The sequence below is a fragment of the Dromaius novaehollandiae genome, chromosome 5 (assembly GCF_036370855.1).
Source record: "Dromaius novaehollandiae isolate bDroNov1 chromosome 5, bDroNov1.hap1, whole genome shotgun sequence".
Taxonomy (NCBI): domain Eukaryota; kingdom Metazoa; phylum Chordata; class Aves; order Casuariiformes; family Dromaiidae; genus Dromaius; species Dromaius novaehollandiae.
The window spans coordinates 77,080,880-77,096,639 of NC_088102.1; the positions used below are offsets into that span (position 1 = coordinate 77,080,880).

Consider the following 15,760-nt stretch of genomic DNA (forward strand, 5'->3'; position numbering starts at 1 on the left):
CCCAGATGTGTCAGGCCCTCTGCCCAGCTGTGCCCAGCTGTGCCCCATACTGCCCCCACAGTTGCTGTGTCAGTGGCAGCAAGGCTGTGGCCATGGCCATAGCGGAGATGGCAGTAGCCCTGGCAGCATGGGGGTGGCAGCATGGTGGCTGCCATGGCCCTGGCGGTGTGGCCATGGCAGGATGGTGGTGGCGGGGGCTCACCTCAGGGGACATGCTCACTGGGAGGACAGTGGCGACAGGCCCTGGCCCAGCAGCTCCCCTCCAGGGGCTGGAGCACCAGCCAGGTGGTGACCAGCACCGGAGGTGGCACTGCCTGTGAGTGCCAGGCGTCAGAGCAGGGCTTGGCACTGTCACCCGGCCACAGGCGTCACCCAGCCTGTACCCACTCCATGGGTATACCCCAGCCCATAGCCACCCCATGAACATCCCCCAGCTGGTGCCCACCCCATGGGCATCTCCCGGCCGATGCCCAGCCTGTGTCCCCGAGCATCCCCGGTGCTGGGGTTGTAGGGACAGGCCAAGTGGGAGTGGGACGAGGGGGTGATGCACAGATGGATATCTGGATGGTTGGATGGACCATTGGGCTCGTACCTCAGGGATCCCGTGGGTCTGCCCCACGCGGGACCCCCAGCACCGCGGGGCTCGTCCCTCAGGGATCACATGAGTCTGCCCCACGCGGGACCCCCAGCACTGCAGGGCTCGTCCCTCAGGGTCCCGTGGGTCTGCCCCACGCGGGACCCCCAGCACTGCAGGGCTCGTCCCTCAGGGTCCCGTGGGTCTGCCCCACGCGGGACCCCAGCACCGCGGGGCTTGTCCCCTGTGTGCACCCCCCACCTCCTGCCTCCTGCCCCACAGCAGCCCCCTCCCTCTGTTCTGACCCACACCCTAGGCTCCGCAGCCCCCCGCTCCCGTCCCCTGCCTCGCTCCACCCGTGCCGGGCTGCCGGTGCGCGGGGCGGCGATGCCTCCGCGCCGGCAGGCGGCGCCGCCGCCGCCGCCGCCGCCGCCGCCCGTGGCCGCGCGCCCGGCGGGGCGGGGCGGGGCGCGCGCGTGGGGCCCAGGCGTCCGGGGCGGCTGGCGGCCATGGCGGACACGGAGAAGCTCAACCTGGACTCCATCATCGGCCGCCTCCTGGAGGGTGAGCGCCGCGCCGGCGGCTCTGTCCCGCGCCTCCCGCTGCCCCGGCCCCGCCCGCCCGCCCGCGGCTGCCCCGGCCCCCCCCCCGGCTGCCCCGGGCTCCCCTTAACTGACTCCGCCCCCCCAACTGCTTCAGAGCCCCCCCCAGCTGCCCCGGCCCCCCCACTGCTTCCGGTCCCCCCAACTGCCCCGGGCTCCCCCCCAACTGCCCCGGCGCCCCCAACCGCTGCAGAGCCCCCTCAGGTGCTCCGGCACCCCCCAAATGCTTCTCCCCCCCCACTGCCTCAGGGCCCCACCAAGTGCCCCAGGCCCCCCACACTTCCTCAGCCCCTCCCCCCAGCTGCCCCAACCCCCTCCCGCCTCAGGGCCCTCCCAAGTGCCCCAACCCCCCCACTGCCTCCAGGCCCCCCTCCCACTGCCTTAGGGCCCCCCAAGTGCCCCAGCCCCCCCAAACATCCTGACCCTCTCACTGCATCTGGCCCCCCCCCCACTGCAGAATATTGGGGGCTGGAGGGTTTGGGGGGGCTGTGCAGAAGATGGGGGTTGGATACTGGGTGGGAAGGCTTGGGAGGCAGCAGGGAGGTTTGGGGGGCTGGGTACTGGACGGTTGTGGGGTTCAGGGGTGTGCAGAGGTCTGGGGATGGGTTTGGAGGGTGGCAGGGACATCTGGGGCTGGATGTTGGAGTTGGGGTCTCAGGGGAGTGAGGAGCTGACAGTGGGGCTGCTGGATTCAGGACAGGAGCAGAGGTGGTCCTGGGGGGCTGTGGGTAGGGGCTGTGTTGGGGGTCAGGGGGACCAGGTTGGTGGGCACCAGGAGGTCAGGCTGGAGATCAGGGGGGAGGAAAGGGTTGGGAGGCCCAGGGGGCAGGGGGGGGCGTGGGTGTGGGGCAGCCTCGGGTCGTCCCTGCCCCTCAGGCCCAGCAGGGTCACAGGCTGTGCCCTAGCCCAGCTCTGGCTCTGGCAGGAGAGGGGGCAGGGGCTGGTCCATGCCCATCCTGGGGTCAGGCAGGGGCCGTCTCTTGCCAGCCCATGAGTGCTGCCTCTCTGATGTCCATCTTGGTGGCAGACCCCATGCGTGCTGCGTGGCTGTCTCCGGGTGTACTGGGGTTGTGCCAGTGTCACTGACACTACTTTCTTCCCTGGTGCCAGTCCCAGGGGGCGTGGGGAGTCCTTGCTCAGTGCCTGATGCCTGTCTCACTCTCTTGTGGTGCCAGTGCAAGGGTCACGGCCGGGGAAGAACGTGCAGCTGACGGAGAACGAGATCCGGGGGCTGTGCCTCAAGTCACGGGAGATCTTCCTCAGCCAACCCATCCTGCTGGAGCTGGAGGCACCCCTCAAGATCTGTGGTGAGCATTAGCTGGCCACCCCACTTGGCCAGGCACCCTGGCATAGGGCTGGGAGAGCCCCATGGGGGGTGCTGCGGGGGGAGGTTGGGGATGCCATGGCGAGCTGGGAGTCCTGGTGACACCCCTGTGCTCACCAGAGGACACGATGGGCAATACTAGGGCCTGCTGCAGGGTGCCTTGGGGGGCTGTGGATCCCATTGACACCCCGTTCCCCCAGGGGACATCCACGGGCAGTACTACGACCTGCTGCGGCTCTTCGAGTACGGGGGCTTCCCTCCCGAGAGCAACTACCTGTTCCTGGGGGACTACGTGGACCGGGGCAAGCAGTCACTGGAGACCATCTGCCTCCTGCTTGCCTACAAGATCAAGTACCCCGAGAACTTCTTCCTGTTGCGTGGCAACCACGAGTGTGCCAGCATCAACCGCATCTATGGCTTCTACGATGAGTGTGAGTGCTTCTGCCAGAGCCGTGTCCCTTGTGCCATCCCTGTGTGCCCCAGCATCAGCCGCATCTACGGCTCCTGTGACGGGCATGAGCACCTGTGCCACCCTTGTGCCCACGTACCACCCAGTACTAACCACATCTACTACTTCTCTGCCAAGGGGGAATGCCCTATGCCTGTCCCTGCACCCCCTTTGTACTCCGGTGCCAACCACCCCTAGCAGAGGCCACGGAGAGCCGTGTGCCCCAGGACACCCTCTGCATGACCCAGTGCCAACTCATGTCATTGCCCCCTGCAGTCACAGCTGTGCCTAGGGCCCAGGGGCACCCGTGCAGCTCTGGGTGTGTCACCTGGCATGTGTGCCCACCCGAGGGCTTGTGGGGCAGCCCCGGGCACCCACGTTCCCCTGGGCGGCAGCGCGAGGCAGCCATGCCCACCTGCCTTACAGGCAAGCGGCGGTACAACATCAAGCTCTGGAAGACCTTCACTGACTGCTTCAACTGCTTGCCCATTGCTGCCATTGTGGACGAGAAGATCTTCTGTTGCCATGGAGGTGGGCACGGCCCTGCCCGGGCCTGGGGGCAGGGGGCACAGACCCAGGCACGGTCCTGCCGGGGGCTGGGGGACACAGACCTGGGCTTGGGGGAAAGGGCCACCAGGGCCTGGAGGGGAAAACGGGCACTGCACTGGGCGCAGCCCTGCTGGGGGCATCGGGGCACAGGGACACAGCCCCATGGGCAGTGCCAGGGGTCAGAGGCTGTGGGGGTGCCCTTGTGGGGGGGCCTGTTGCCCAGGAGGCAGGGCCTGATGCTGCCCCACCCCACGCAGGGCTGTCCCCCGACCTGCAGTCCATGGAGCAGATCCGGCGGATTATGCGCCCCACGGACGTGCCAGACCAGGGCCTGCTCTGCGACCTGCTCTGGTCTGACCCCGACAAGGATGTGCAGGGCTGGGGCGAGAATGACCGCGGCGTGTCCTTCACCTTCGGGGCAGAGGTGGTGGCGAAGTTCTTGCACAAGCATGACCTGGACCTCATCTGCAGGGCGCACCAGGTACTGGGTGGCATCTGGGTCCCCAGGGAGGTGGTTGCACCCCAGGGGGTATTTGGGTCGTTGAGGCAGGTGTTTGTGCACCTGGTATTTGCCCCCAAGGGCAGCATTTGCTCTAGGGTATGTCTGGACTCTACAGGCAGGGTTCCTTCCCAGGGAGGTATTTGCCCTCGGAGGGGAATGTTTGCCCCAGTAGGTGTTTGGGCTCTGTGTGGATATTTGCCCCCATGCAGTGTTATTTGCCGTAGAGAGGTTGCCTGGACAGTACATGGGCAGGATTGCTGTGGGTATTTGCCCCACAGGGTGGTTATTTGCCCCAAGGGGTATCTGGCTGAGTGCCAGCTCTGATGCCTGTGCCAGGTGGTGGAGGATGGCTATGAGTTTTTCGCCAAGCGCCAGCTTGTGACACTCTTCTCGGCGCCCAACTACTGCGGGGAGTTCGACAATGCGGGCGCCATGATGAGCGTGGATGAGACCCTCATGTGCTCCTTCCAGGTGGGCTGTGGCCCCTCGATGCCCATGGGGTTGGGGGCAGGAAGGGAGGGTGGAAGGGTCCCTGGTTTCTGCAGGGCTGGGGTAGGGAGGGAAATTGGGGTCCTGGCGCATGCAGGGTTGGGGGGCAAGTGGAGAATTGGAGGGGGTCCCTGGTGCACATGGAGTTGGGGGGCAAGGAGAGGAGCTGGGGGGATCCACAGTGCCCACAAGGCAGGAGGGGACTGAGGGGGGCCCCAGTGCCCACAGGGTTGGGGGACAGGATGGGACACGCTCGTACAAGCCCTCCACTCACCCCCTTCACCCCAGATCCTGAAGCCGGCCGACAAGAACAAGGGCAAATACGGGCAGTTCAGCGGGCTCAACCCCGCGGGACGCCCCGTCACCCCTCCCCGCAACTCCGCCAAAGCCAAGAAGTGAGCCGTGAGCCACCAGCCCGCTGCCCACCCGCTGGGGGCACGGGGCCCGGCCTGGCGCCTGCGGGCCCCAGCCCTCCCCAGCATCAGGTTGCTTTTCTTTCAATTCGTTTTTTTATTTGTAATATCCCCCTCCCCCCCCGCCACACTCCACGATACCAAAAACACCCCTCTGGGGCTGGGAATGCAAGGGGTGACTGGGGAAACTGTCCCCAAGATGGCAGTGGAGGGGGGGCAGAGGTTTTTTTGGGAATAAACTTGTAATGGGTCGTGGGGGGGTGCCTGTGTCTGGGGGCTGACGCTGGGATGGGGAGGCAGCAGTGCCCGGCTGTGACCACCATGGTGCCTGGGCACTGAGGGGTGATGCTGTGGCCGGGGAGCCCTGTGCCTGGTTTGCAGCTGCAGCTGTTCCGAGAGGAGCCCAGGCATCCAGCCCTGGAGGGGGGCAGGGGGGGCCCGGGCAGCACCAGCTGCCACGGCGGAAGGGCCCCAGGGGCCGGCCTGTCTCCAAGTGCGGCCACGCTCGCAGGCTGGGGGCACCACTGACAGCGCAGGGGGCCATCAGGGGCTGGGGGGCTCGGTGGCATCGGGGCTGTCAGTACTCCCCATCGCTGTCCTCCGCCAGCACCTCCTGCGTTGGGGCCAGGCAGGGCCCCCCCGGCGTCAGCACAGAGCCGAAAAACAGCGAGCGAAACTGGGGGGAGAGACAGGGTTCAGGAGGGGGCTCTGCCCATTCCTGTGTCACCCAGGCATGCCTGTGCCCATCCCAGACCTTCTTGTGAGGGGGCGTCCCTGGCACGGCCTCTTCTTCCTCCTCTTCCTCGGGCTCACTGTCTGCTGGGCCAGGGGTGCGCAGGGGGAAGGTGGGGCTGGGGGGTGCCCTGGAGCCTCCCTCATAGGCACTGGTTTCCATGGCAATCATGTAGGATTCAAGATCGTCTGCGAAGTCATCCGGAGGGGCGGGCAAGTCAGAGGCACTGATTTGGGGAGAGAGCGAGTAATGGGGGCAGAGGGAAAATTGTTGACTCTGGCCCCTATTGATGGAGGGTTGGGCAGGGACTGTCCCCTCCCTTGTGCCATGGCCCTGCTCACCTGTTGGCTGTGGGGGATTGCGAGCTGCTTTCTGGATCTGAGAGGGTGGCCAAGACCAGGTGCACTTCCAGCAGGGGGTCATCCAGGGTGAACACCGCTGGCCTGGAAGCACAGAGGGCTTGAGGCTGGGCATGGGAGCGCAGGGGGCAGCTGGGGGGCCTGGTCCTACCTGCCGGGTGCATCGTAGTGGATGGTGAGGGGCAGATTCGAAGCCTCAGCAAAGGTCAGGAGCCCCTGTGGGGCACAGATGAGGCTGAGGTAGGCAGAGGGCTAAACTGGAATCTCCTGGGATAAAGGTTGGGGGGGGCAGGGTAGGGGCTCACCCGAAACTCCTTGAGGCAGAAGGTGATGCGGGTCCCTGGGGCCACAGCCACCGCCTGGAACTCGTCCTCAGCCAGCCACAGCTCTGTCACCATGGTCCTGCCTGACTCTGGGGGGGACAGGATCAGGGGGCTGTGCTGGTGCCCTGGCCCAGGGAGGTGAGCGGACGCTGCCTGCTGGGCATCACGGCTCACCCTTCTCATCCTCCACGTAGTTTCGGAGGCTGATCCTGCCCCCAGGGCCGGTGCCCAGTGTCACCTCAGCCAGCGTCGCGGGGAAGTGGACCACAGCCTCGGCCAGGACTCTGGGGGGTTGTGGTGTGTGGGGCTGGCAGGGATGCACACACGGAACTGGGGGCCCCATGCGCACCCCAGGGCCTGCAGGGCCAGCCCTGCCCACCAGCAATCCCCTTTCTGTCCCTTGTCCTGCCCCAGCCCTGTGCCATGTCCCTTCCCATCCCAGTGCCACCACAGTCCCCACTTCATGTCCCTCACCCATCCCAGTACCACCCTGATCCCCATGCCATGTTCCCATGCATGCCAGTGCCACCCCAATCCCTATGCCATGTCCCCTCCCCATGCCATGTCCCCCACCTGTCCCAGTGCCACCCCAGTCCCCATGCCATGTCCTCCACCCATCCCAGTGCCACACCAGTCCCCATGCCATGTCCCCCACCCATCCCAGTGCCACCCTGATCCTCATGCCATGTCCCCACCCATCCCAGTGCTGCCCCCAGTCCTGTTGGTGCCTGTCCCAACACTGTCTACAAACCCTTTCCTATGCCCATAGCGGTGCCACCTCTGATCCCAGTGCCACCACTGCTCCCTGCAGCTCCCCGTTCTCTGTTGTGGTTCCCCCTCCCTAGTCTCTGCCCCACTGCTCCAGCCCCGCTCTGTCCCTTGCCACCCCACAGCTGCCCCGCTCACCGGGCTGGGGCGCAGAGGCTGTTTGCACACTGCTGGGTGCTGAAGACGGCCTGAAGCTGCTCGCACTCCTGGAAGGCCAGGTTATGGGTCTTGGTGACACCTGGCACGGAGGGCATGGGCTCAGTGGGGCAGGGGTGGCCCCAGCGGGCTGGTGGTGCTGGTGCCCTCACGCTGCCCCCCCTGCACTCACCATACTTGCAGTGGAGCTGCACAACCAGGCGACTAGCCTGGGGCTTGAGCAAGATGAGGCATTTCCCTACTGTCTTCTCCAGCGAGGGCAGCGATCGGAAGATGCCCAGGAAGGACTGCAGGCAGAGGATAGATGTGGCCCTGTTGTCCTGTGCAGCCACGCAACATGGCTGCAGCAGGTCTGGGACCCAAACAGGACCCCGGGCGTGCAGGCTGCCAGGGCCCAGGTGGGCAGGCAGTGCCCTGGCGCCAGCTGCCTGGGTGGGCTACCTTCATGAGGACTTTGCAGCGGAGGAGCTCCCCGGTGCGCTGGGGGCTGCCCCTTTCGTAGAGCTGGAAGAAGAGGGGCGCGAAGAGGAAGGAGGCGAAGGCGGAGCGTGAGGAGTTCACGGCTCGCAGTGACAGCTGGGGAAACAGAGCAGCCGTCACCACACAGAACCCCCCCAACCTCCCCCTCCAATCCACCCTGCCCCAGAGGAGACCCCAGAGCCCCGCATGGGCACCCCGGGATAGACCCCCACCTCCCCTACCTCAGGAGCCCCGGGCCGCCCCTTACCCCATTCTCGGTGGGCTCCAGGTAGAGCTCATCCCCGATGCGCGACAGGGAGTGCACAGCTTTGCCGAGAACTGCTGGGGCGGGAGAGAGGGGGTGAGACGCAGGAGTGCCCAGGAGCACCCAGGCCTGGCCCTGCGCTGCTCCACTCACCTTTCACGTTGCCTCCTGTGACGACACACCTCATGGCGTAGGGATGCCTGCTGCTGCCAGGCTGCGCTCAGCGCTGGGGACCGGGATGGGGACAGTGCCAGGCCCCCACACCAAGGGGCTCCGGCCTTGCTGTGGCCCAGGCCTCGGCCCCGCCCCCGGCCACACCCTCCTTTGCTCCGCCCTATACTCAAGCCGCGCCCCGCAAAGCCCCCACCCCACCCCGCGCACTCCCCTCCCGGCGAGGCCGGATGGTGGCGCCCACCGCCCCGAGCACCCGGATGGCTGCACCCCCCTCGGTGGACCTGAATGGTTGCACACACCCCCCACAGCCCCCAGGCGGTTGCCCCTCCTCCCCCCGCCCCAGGAGCACCGAGAATATGGCGCCCACACTCCCCGCAACGGCCCCTCGGAATGGTCTCATCCACCCACCCGTCCCCCCCAGCGGCCCCGAGTAGTTCCTCCCTCTTCACCTCACCGCCGAGACCGCTTCCTCCCCGCTTTGCGCGCGCACCCTCACTCATTCTCTTCCCATTGGGCGGGCGCACGTCTCTGGCCCGCCCCCGCTGGCGGCCTATTGGCTGGCACGGCCACGTGAACGACCGAGCGGCTCCCGCTGCCCTCCGTCCTCGCGCCAGGCGGAGCCTTACGTGAAGCGGAGGCGGAGTCTCTCCACACACACCCCCACCTCCCGTTCCTCGCGCCGTTGGGTTCGGCGTCGCGTGTGCAAGCGGGCCCGCCTTCTGCCGGCTCGCCATTGGGCTGGAGAGCACAGACCCCACTAAGGATTGGAAGGGGAGTTTGAGCGACATAGCCGCTAGCCAATGGGGCCTCGACTACGAGAGGCGGGACAGGGGCCGAGCGTGCTCCCCTCAGAGAGCCCTGTGGTAGCGAGCATGGAAGGGTCTGTGGCTGGTGCCCAGGTCGATGCGGTCCCTGCCGGCTCCAGCCCTGCCCTTGAGCCCAACCTGCCCTTCCCTGGGCCCCTGCCCTTGGGCTCTGGTCTGCTTTCCTTACCTTCCTGGGACCATGCCCAGCTCTAGGCCTATGGTCTAGCCCCTGGCTCTCCCCCATGTCCCTACCCACCTGCAGGTCCTTGGCATGGCCTCGGCCCTCTCCTTTGTCCCTACCCCACCTGCATGCCCATGGCCTGGCCCATGGCTCTCCCCCGTGTCCCTGCCCCATCTCCAGGCCCCTGGCCATCCCTTGTATCCGTGTCCCATCTTCAGGCCTGTAGCCTCTTCTCTGGGTCTTTTCCCTGACCCCTATGTCCCCCAGCCCTAAGTGTGCCCTCGTGGTCCTTTCTCGGGACTCCTAACCTTCCCTGGTCCCTCCCCAGCGTCTCTCTTCTGCTTCTGGCCACCCAGCCTGCCACCAGACCTCTCCTAGGATGGCCCCTATGCCCCAGGCTGTCCCCAGGCCTCTCCCAGGCTCTATGGGCCATCCTCTATGTCTTTTGGAGCCCAAGCCTGCGCCACACTTCCCTGAAGGACCTCAGCCAGCTCCTCTGTGCTCCCAGGGAAATGCCCCCTTTCCTGCCTCTCAGAGGCATCCTGCTAGGGCTCTGGTTACCCCTCTCTCCCTGTAGCAGCTGTCCCTTCAACCTCCTGCCAAGAGCCAGGATTCCTACCTTTGATTTCCCTCAGGCCAACCTCCATCAGACGTACACTTTTCTCTTTCCCTTCCGGTCCCAAGAGCCTCCTCCCTCATCCCAGCCTCCCTCCTTCTCCTCCTGAAGCCCTTCCCTGGACCTTTGTTACCCCAGCTCTGCCCCAGGCAGTACCTTGCAAATTTACATGGTGAGCCCCAGTATTAGTAGCTGGCCTTTGCATAACTGCAAATACACGGTGTTCGCATGCGGTGCTTTCCACTGCCCAGCCTTGGCCTGCATTTGTGGGGTTAAAGAAGGGCTTTAGCTTCCCACACGAGGGCGTGCAGTAGCTGGTGGAGCTGTCCCAGCTCCAGGCCCTCTCTGGAGCCAGGTGTTTGGGGGCCCCCCCTTCCCATCACTGGCTGGGGCAGAGGCTCCTCCCAGCCTCAGGCCTGCTGCTGCAGTGGGCAGCCGTGGTCACTGCTGGTGTCTGTATGGGTCAGAGGTGCCACGGGGCTCGCCGAGCCATGTTACTGGCATGCTGCTGTGTCCTGGGAGCATGGCTGAGAGGCTGACTGGGCGCTTGGACACATGGGGATGCTGGAGCAGAGTTTATAACGGTTAATGGTCTCTCCATCCTGCAGGCGCTGCCAGGTCTGCTTTGAGCTGCATCAGAACGTGTGTGCAGGGACTTGGAGGCTTGTACCTGTAGGGTTGAAGCCGCGTCTGAGGCGGCCACGGCTATGAAACTAATAGCGCTAGGTAACTGGTCCTGCTGGGGAGGCTGGGCGGAAGGGGAGCTTAGTAAATTGTTTTTCTCATAATGGGCAGCCAGCCCAGAGCAACTTACTCTCAGGTTGGGGCCTTAAGGGAGACCAGGGGATCTGGTTGTGAGAAATTTGATTTGTGCTCACGTCAAGGTCCTTGAGCAGGTCCCTGCCTGCGACAGGATCAGGGACTGCCCAAGTCCCTCCTCCTGGGCTTGGTGGCCGTTAAACTTCACGGAAGCCCTTGATGAGGGGCCCCAGCCCATGCCATGTGCCTGGGTGCATACGTGCAGCCTGCAGAGCCAGGTCTGGCACCTGAGCTGTGGCACACATGAAGCCAGGGGGCTGAGAGAGGGAGGCTGGGAGGGGGGCCCGCAGTCCCTCTTCCTCAGTCACCAGCCTTGAGCACGTGGCAGTGGCCTCTCCTCCTCTTTTCCATCTCAGGTTTGCACGCTGGTGTTTAGAGTCCTCTTTGAGTCCCCCACGATAGGTGTGGCCTGGACAGCTGTGACATTTCGGCCCTTGCAGCCCTGGCTCAGCAGCACGTCCCCTCCAGGTACACAAACTTTTGACCTTTGCCGGGACTGCTCTGCAGGCCAAGCCATGTGTGTGTGATTGGGGCTTGGACCACAGACAGGGTGGTTCGGGGGATTTCCAGGCCTGTCTTGGCCTGGGCTCGGGGTCTAGCCCCCTGGGGACAGATTGAGCTCTGTCTCCCTGTGCCCCTGGGGTGAGCATTGGCTACTGGCCCCTTCCTCCCAGGGGAGGAGGAGGAGGCCCAGATCATGCGCGAGTGTCTGTTCCAGCTCTTGAACAGCAGCCGGGCTCCTCTGGAGCAGCCGTCCCCAGGAGGGGCTCTGGCCTCGGGGCTCAGCGTTTTATGGGGCTGTGGATAGGACACAGCTGGCTGCAGTCGTGACAGACACACCTCGGTGGTGGCCAAAGCCATGTGCACCTCTGCCTCTTCCCCGACCGCCCCGATGCAGTGCTGGCTAGGCACCAGGAAGCAGGCTGGATACAGGCTGGTGGCAGGAGCTCGGCAGCCCTCTGCGAGGATAGGGAGGCTCCAGAGCCCCTGGGCTCAGCCTGCCCCTCATTAAATGGGGCCGGGCCTCTCGCAGCATATCCCCCAGGGTCTGAGGACCCTCATTCCTCCTGCGGGAGGTGGGCATGGTGCTGTGTGTGCTGTGCAGCCCCCGCTGCTCTGAGGCTCAGCTCTTGCCCTTCACGCCGCGCGTCCTGGAGCCCCTCGGCTAGCAACCCCCGTCCTCCCTCCGTGCCGCCTGGCATCCTGCCCCTTTGCCCAGATGCACTGGGGACTGTCTCCCAGCGCCGATGGCTTCGCTCCCCCGAGAGCCCCGCTTCCTTCCTGGCCCGGCAGCCTGAGCACATGGCGCCGTGCCCTCGCCCAGCGGTGCGGCCAGACAGACGGCCACAGCTGGGCTCCGGCTTCGCTGCCCGCCGTGCCCAGCAGGGGGGGACAGGCACCCGCTGCACCGGGCCACTGCCGAGCCAAGTGTCTGCTCAGTGCTCAGAGCAATCCCTTGGCTGCGTCCCAGCAGTCTCAGGGGATTCCCCTGGAAATGAGAGGGGACAGTGCCCTGGCTGCCTGGCCTCGGGCCTCCGAGGGGCTCCAAGCAACTTGGGGGGCTGACGGGGTGAAAGCGCTCCCCTGCACAGGGCTTTCTGGGTCTGCCTCTGCCAGCCTGGGCAGTGCTGCCGCCTCCAGCTCTTCACTCCCTCCTGCCTGTGAGGGGCTGAGGGCTCCAGGGCAGCAGGGCTGGGGATGTCAGCATTGCTCGGGGAGCGAGGACAGTGCCAGATGTGGAGTGGTGGCTGCAGGTAGGAGCACAGAGGCAGGCCATGGCAAAGCTGGGCCCTGGGCAAGTGGTGAGCAGCCTGCTGCAAAGGTCAGCAGTGGGAGGCCAGGCTGGCAGTGGCGCCGGTGGAGAGCGAGTGTACAACTCACATGGCCCTGGCTGCGCCGAAGGTGAGGTCAGCCGCCCACGGCGCTTCCCGTGACGTGGCCCTGGAGCGGGGTGAGGCAAGAGGGCTTTCTCAGCCGCGAGGGCACAGCAGTCTGCTGGGACCAGTTGTCCCGGTGGAGCCCCCCGCCCGGGAGGGTCTGCTTCCATGCGTGGCTGTCCCAGCCTGGTACCTGGGGACAAGCAGAGGCCCTGGCATGCCTGTGGCAGAGCTGCTCTGGCTCTGGGCTCTCTGCCAGTCTGACCTGCCCATACTTTGTGCCATGGCCTCAGGACATGCTGCTCCTGTTGGGGACACAGCTGCCCAGGGAGAGGGGTGTGGCAGGGGCTCTGCATGGGCCCGCTTGCTGGAAGGGGCTTGTGTGCTCTCCAGATGAGGAGAGAGGTGTTGAGTTGCCAGGGAAGCCGGGAGACAGCCAGGGAGGATGGTCTGCTGGGTCTGACACGGTGTTGAGGGACTCAGCTGCGTCTGCCAGCTGCAGTTCCCTGACCCCTCTCCCACCTGCCCCTGCAGCGTTGTCTCTCAGGTGCTGGCCCAGCCTGAGCTGAGCAGCCACAGAGAAGGGAAGGTCCCCAGAAGCTACCTGAGCTGTTGACTTCGGGGGGCAGGACAGCACCCCGCTGCCACCTCGGCAGGCAGGATCTGAAGGGCATGGCTGTGCCACAGGCAGGGTTTGAAACGGCCTCTCCTGCAGGGCGGCTGCAGGGAGCACAGCAGCCCAGGGCAGCAAGGGTAAACCTGCTGGGGGCTGAGGAGGCACCAGCTGCCGTGGCGGAGGGAGCTCCATCCAGCTCTGCAGCCCCCGCAAGGGGAAAACAGGTTTTGAGCCTGATGCCCTCTCTGCGGTCTGACGGAGCCCCTTATCCTGGGAGAGGGCAGGGCCACCTGCCCCCCCTGTCCAAACAGCCCTTTTTATTGAGTCCACCCTGTCCCAGGTGGTGCTGAATGGGCCAGGCTGGTGCTTTCTTAGCAGGCAGGGACCCCAGGCAGCCCTGGCCCTGGGCTGGCTGCTGCCACTCCTGCAGCTCTGGCTACGCTGCGACGGGCTCTCGCTGCCAGGAGCCCCCAGGGACTCCAGTGTGTCTTTTCCCAACTTCTTGAAACTACTGGGGGGGGGGGGGTTGTTTGCTCAGAGGGGAAACCAGATACCCTGCACAGCGCTGGGGGGAGAGCAGAGTGGAGAGGCCGGCCCCACGCTGCACAGGCAGGGGGTCACGGGCAGGCGTGGAGGTGGAGACCCCTTCCACTGCGTGGCCAGCACTGTCAGGGAGCTGAGCCGAGCTGAACCGCCATGCCTCCTCAAGAGCTGAGGTGGCCTGTCCTCTGGCAAGCCGTCCTGGCAAGAGCCGGCCAGGGTAACCTCAGCGCCCTGAAAGCAAGGCAGTCTGCGTCTCGGGGCTAGGCGGGACCCCTGCGAGGGCTGCAGTACCATCCTCCCCATAGCTTTGCCCACAAGTGCTGGGGCAGCTCAGTCCTACGGCAGTAACGTGGGGGTCGTCCGTCTGCTGCTTGGCCTCTCTCATTGTGGCAGCTAGCACCCCTGAAACGAGTGCTGTGAAGATTTTTCATCTCCGGTGGCTCACTGCACTGGTTTGCAAAGCTCTTGTGCTGGCATATTACATTGTGCCGTCCGAACCCGTCGCCGTAAGAAAGCAAGCGAGCGGTGGCATCACTTGGGCTGGAGCAAGGCGCCCGCCGCCTGAGTCGTGCTCCTCGGGCATGTGGCTCACCTCCCCGCACTGTGGTGGGGAGGAAAATTCCCCATCTTAACCAGGCTGCGACCTGCAGGCAGATCCGGGGCAGCCGGCGCAGCCCTGGGACAGGATAACACATGTGAACGTGCAAGACTTAAATGCTTAATCGCGTGTTTAACAAGAAGCCCACTCCTTCAAACCAATAAATTATCCCAGCACCTTTGCAGAACTGCCTGTCTGGCAGTGCCAGTGTTGTAGCCACAGTTGTGTCTGCAGCGGGGAATGGAGGCTCCCCTAAACCTAGTTTTTGTGGTTTGGTATGGAGGCGATATCCCCGTGGATGCAGGGAAAGGCTGGTCTTAACTTGCACTGAATAGGGGACTCGCTGCTCTGGACCCCGCAGAAAGCTGAAAGGACTCGATTTCTGCTAGTTTTTTAAAAAAAGGAGTCGGGGGTTTCAGACCTGCTCTGGGCAGGGGGCTGGAGTGGAAACGAATCTGCCTTTTACCTCCCGGCCCTTCCAGGCACACTTAAACCGCTGAGCAACGTCGGCCAGCAAGCGCCTTTGTTTTAAACAAAGCTTTTCGGGGAAGCTTGCAAAAGTGAGGACGTTCCCCCTCACCGCAGAAGGAGCTGCTCTGGCTTCCCCTTCCCGCAGCGTGGAAACGCTGCCTGCCGTTCTCGGCGGCACCCGCTTACAAACGTGGGTCACAAAGGGAAATGATTTGGGACGGGCTGATTGTGTTTCCCTGGCCGGCAGATCAAATCCACCCTCCCTGCCCTTGCTGTGGAAAATGTAAATATTTAGCAGTGCGAATAAACAGAGTTTTACGCTGCACTTGGCTTTTCAGGTTTGCCATCGCCCCGCATACCAGCTCTAATAATTCTGGCCAGTTTATCTGAAATGCAAAGTTTATTTCCAAAGCTCTCGCAGGCACCAGAGCAGAGTTTGTCCTAATCAGGGGAGGTTAATTGAAAACAAACTGCCTTTTAGCTCTCGCAGCGTACAAAAATAAACGCTGGAGCTTGTGGGGCTTTGAGGAGACGGTCCCGTGCGGGGAGCACAGCGCTGAGACTGACACGCTGGGCTCCCTCCCCGTCTCCGAGCGTCCAAAGTCATTGATCAGAGCGGTAGCAGGGAGGGAGGGAAAGCAGGGGCGAGCGGCAGAGCCGGGCAGACGGCGGCGCCGGGGGCGCGCAGCCCGCTGCGGGGTGCCCGGGGCTGCGCGCGGCGCCGTGCACGGATAACAGCGTCCGCCGGAGACGGAGCGATGCCCCCACCAACGTGCCCCGACCCCGCCAGGCTTTAACAGCCTGGAAATGCCCTCGGGGGCTGCTCCACGGCATTCCTCTGCGGGACGCGGGCTCGGGGATGAGGGGGCAGCGCGTGCCTTTTGGAAGTTTTTCACCTGCTTTAGGAGGGAAACCTTCCTTTTACCTCAGCGCTTGGACTCGGATAACCTTGCAATAATGCGAGCTTTCAGCCGCGTGCGGGCAGAAGCATTTCTTCCCCCGGATCCCGCCGAGCGGATGGGAACCCCGGGGTCGAGGCTGACCCGGCGGCGGGAGCTGGTGCTGAGTCACGGCGCGCCGCTGAAAGGGGGCTCT

At 64.8% G+C, this 15,760-nt stretch overlaps 2 protein-coding genes across 8 annotated transcripts; one reads left to right on the forward strand and one right to left on the reverse strand.

Annotated features, from left to right (window-relative positions):
• The first annotated feature begins 989 nt into the window (after window positions 1-989).
• Window positions 990-5,152, forward strand: PPP1CA (protein phosphatase 1 catalytic subunit alpha). The gene is made up of 7 exons (XM_064513427.1): window positions 990-1,138; window positions 2,352-2,483; window positions 2,701-2,931; window positions 3,375-3,479; window positions 3,755-3,978; window positions 4,336-4,470; window positions 4,777-5,152. The coding sequence occupies exons 1-7, from the start codon at window positions 1,084-1,086 to the stop codon at window positions 4,885-4,887; spliced, it is 993 nt and encodes a 330-aa protein (XP_064369497.1). The 5' UTR covers window positions 990-1,083; the 3' UTR covers window positions 4,888-5,152.
• Window positions 4,990-8,718, reverse strand: RAD9A (RAD9 checkpoint clamp component A). Of its 7 annotated transcripts, none has more exons than XM_026109242.2 (12): window positions 8,547-8,681; window positions 8,118-8,190; window positions 7,968-8,041; window positions 7,682-7,816; window positions 7,413-7,527; window positions 7,223-7,322; window positions 6,491-6,600; window positions 6,299-6,405; window positions 6,145-6,209; window positions 5,976-6,077; window positions 5,656-5,860; window positions 4,990-5,577 (listed from the first exon to the last, which is right to left on the reverse strand). In XM_026109242.2, exons 2-12 carry the CDS (start codon window positions 8,149-8,151, stop codon window positions 5,479-5,481), a joined length of 1,146 nt encoding a protein of 381 aa, XP_025965027.2. In that variant the 5' UTR covers window positions 8,152-8,190; window positions 8,547-8,681; the 3' UTR covers window positions 4,990-5,478. The 7 variants fall into 7 exon arrangements, with proteins under 7 accessions (XP_025965027.2, XP_064369495.1, XP_025965030.2 ...); XM_064513425.1 differs by having other exon boundaries at window positions 7,968-8,038; window positions 8,547-8,680; XM_026109245.2 differs by having other exon boundaries at window positions 7,968-8,038; window positions 8,593-8,677.
• Window positions 8,719-15,760: the final 7,042 nt, after the last annotated feature.

Bases quoted from the DNA above. Each gene is read 5' to 3' on its own strand.
- PPP1CA (XM_064513427.1), top strand. From the start codon at position 1,084: ATGGCGGACACGGAGAAGCTCAACCTGGACTCCATCATCGGCCGCCTC. The intron at 3,480-3,754 runs GTGGGCACGGCC...CACCCCACGCAG, and splicing joins GATCTTCTGTTGCCATGGAG to GGCTGTCCCCCGACCTGCAG. The intron at 4,471-4,776 runs GTGGGCTGTGGC...CCTTCACCCCAG, and splicing joins CCCTCATGTGCTCCTTCCAG to ATCCTGAAGCCGGCCGACAA.
- RAD9A (XM_026109242.2), bottom strand. From the start codon at position 8,151: ATGAGGTGTGTCGTCACAGGAGGCAACGTGAAAG. The intron at 8,042-8,117 runs GTGAGTGGAGCA...CTCCCGCCCCAG, and splicing joins CACAGGAGGCAACGTGAAAG to CAGTTCTCGGCAAAGCTGTG. The intron at 5,578-5,655 runs GTCTGGGATGGG...CTCTCCCCCCAG, and splicing joins GGACGCCCCCTCACAAGAAG to TTTCGCTCGCTGTTTTTCGG.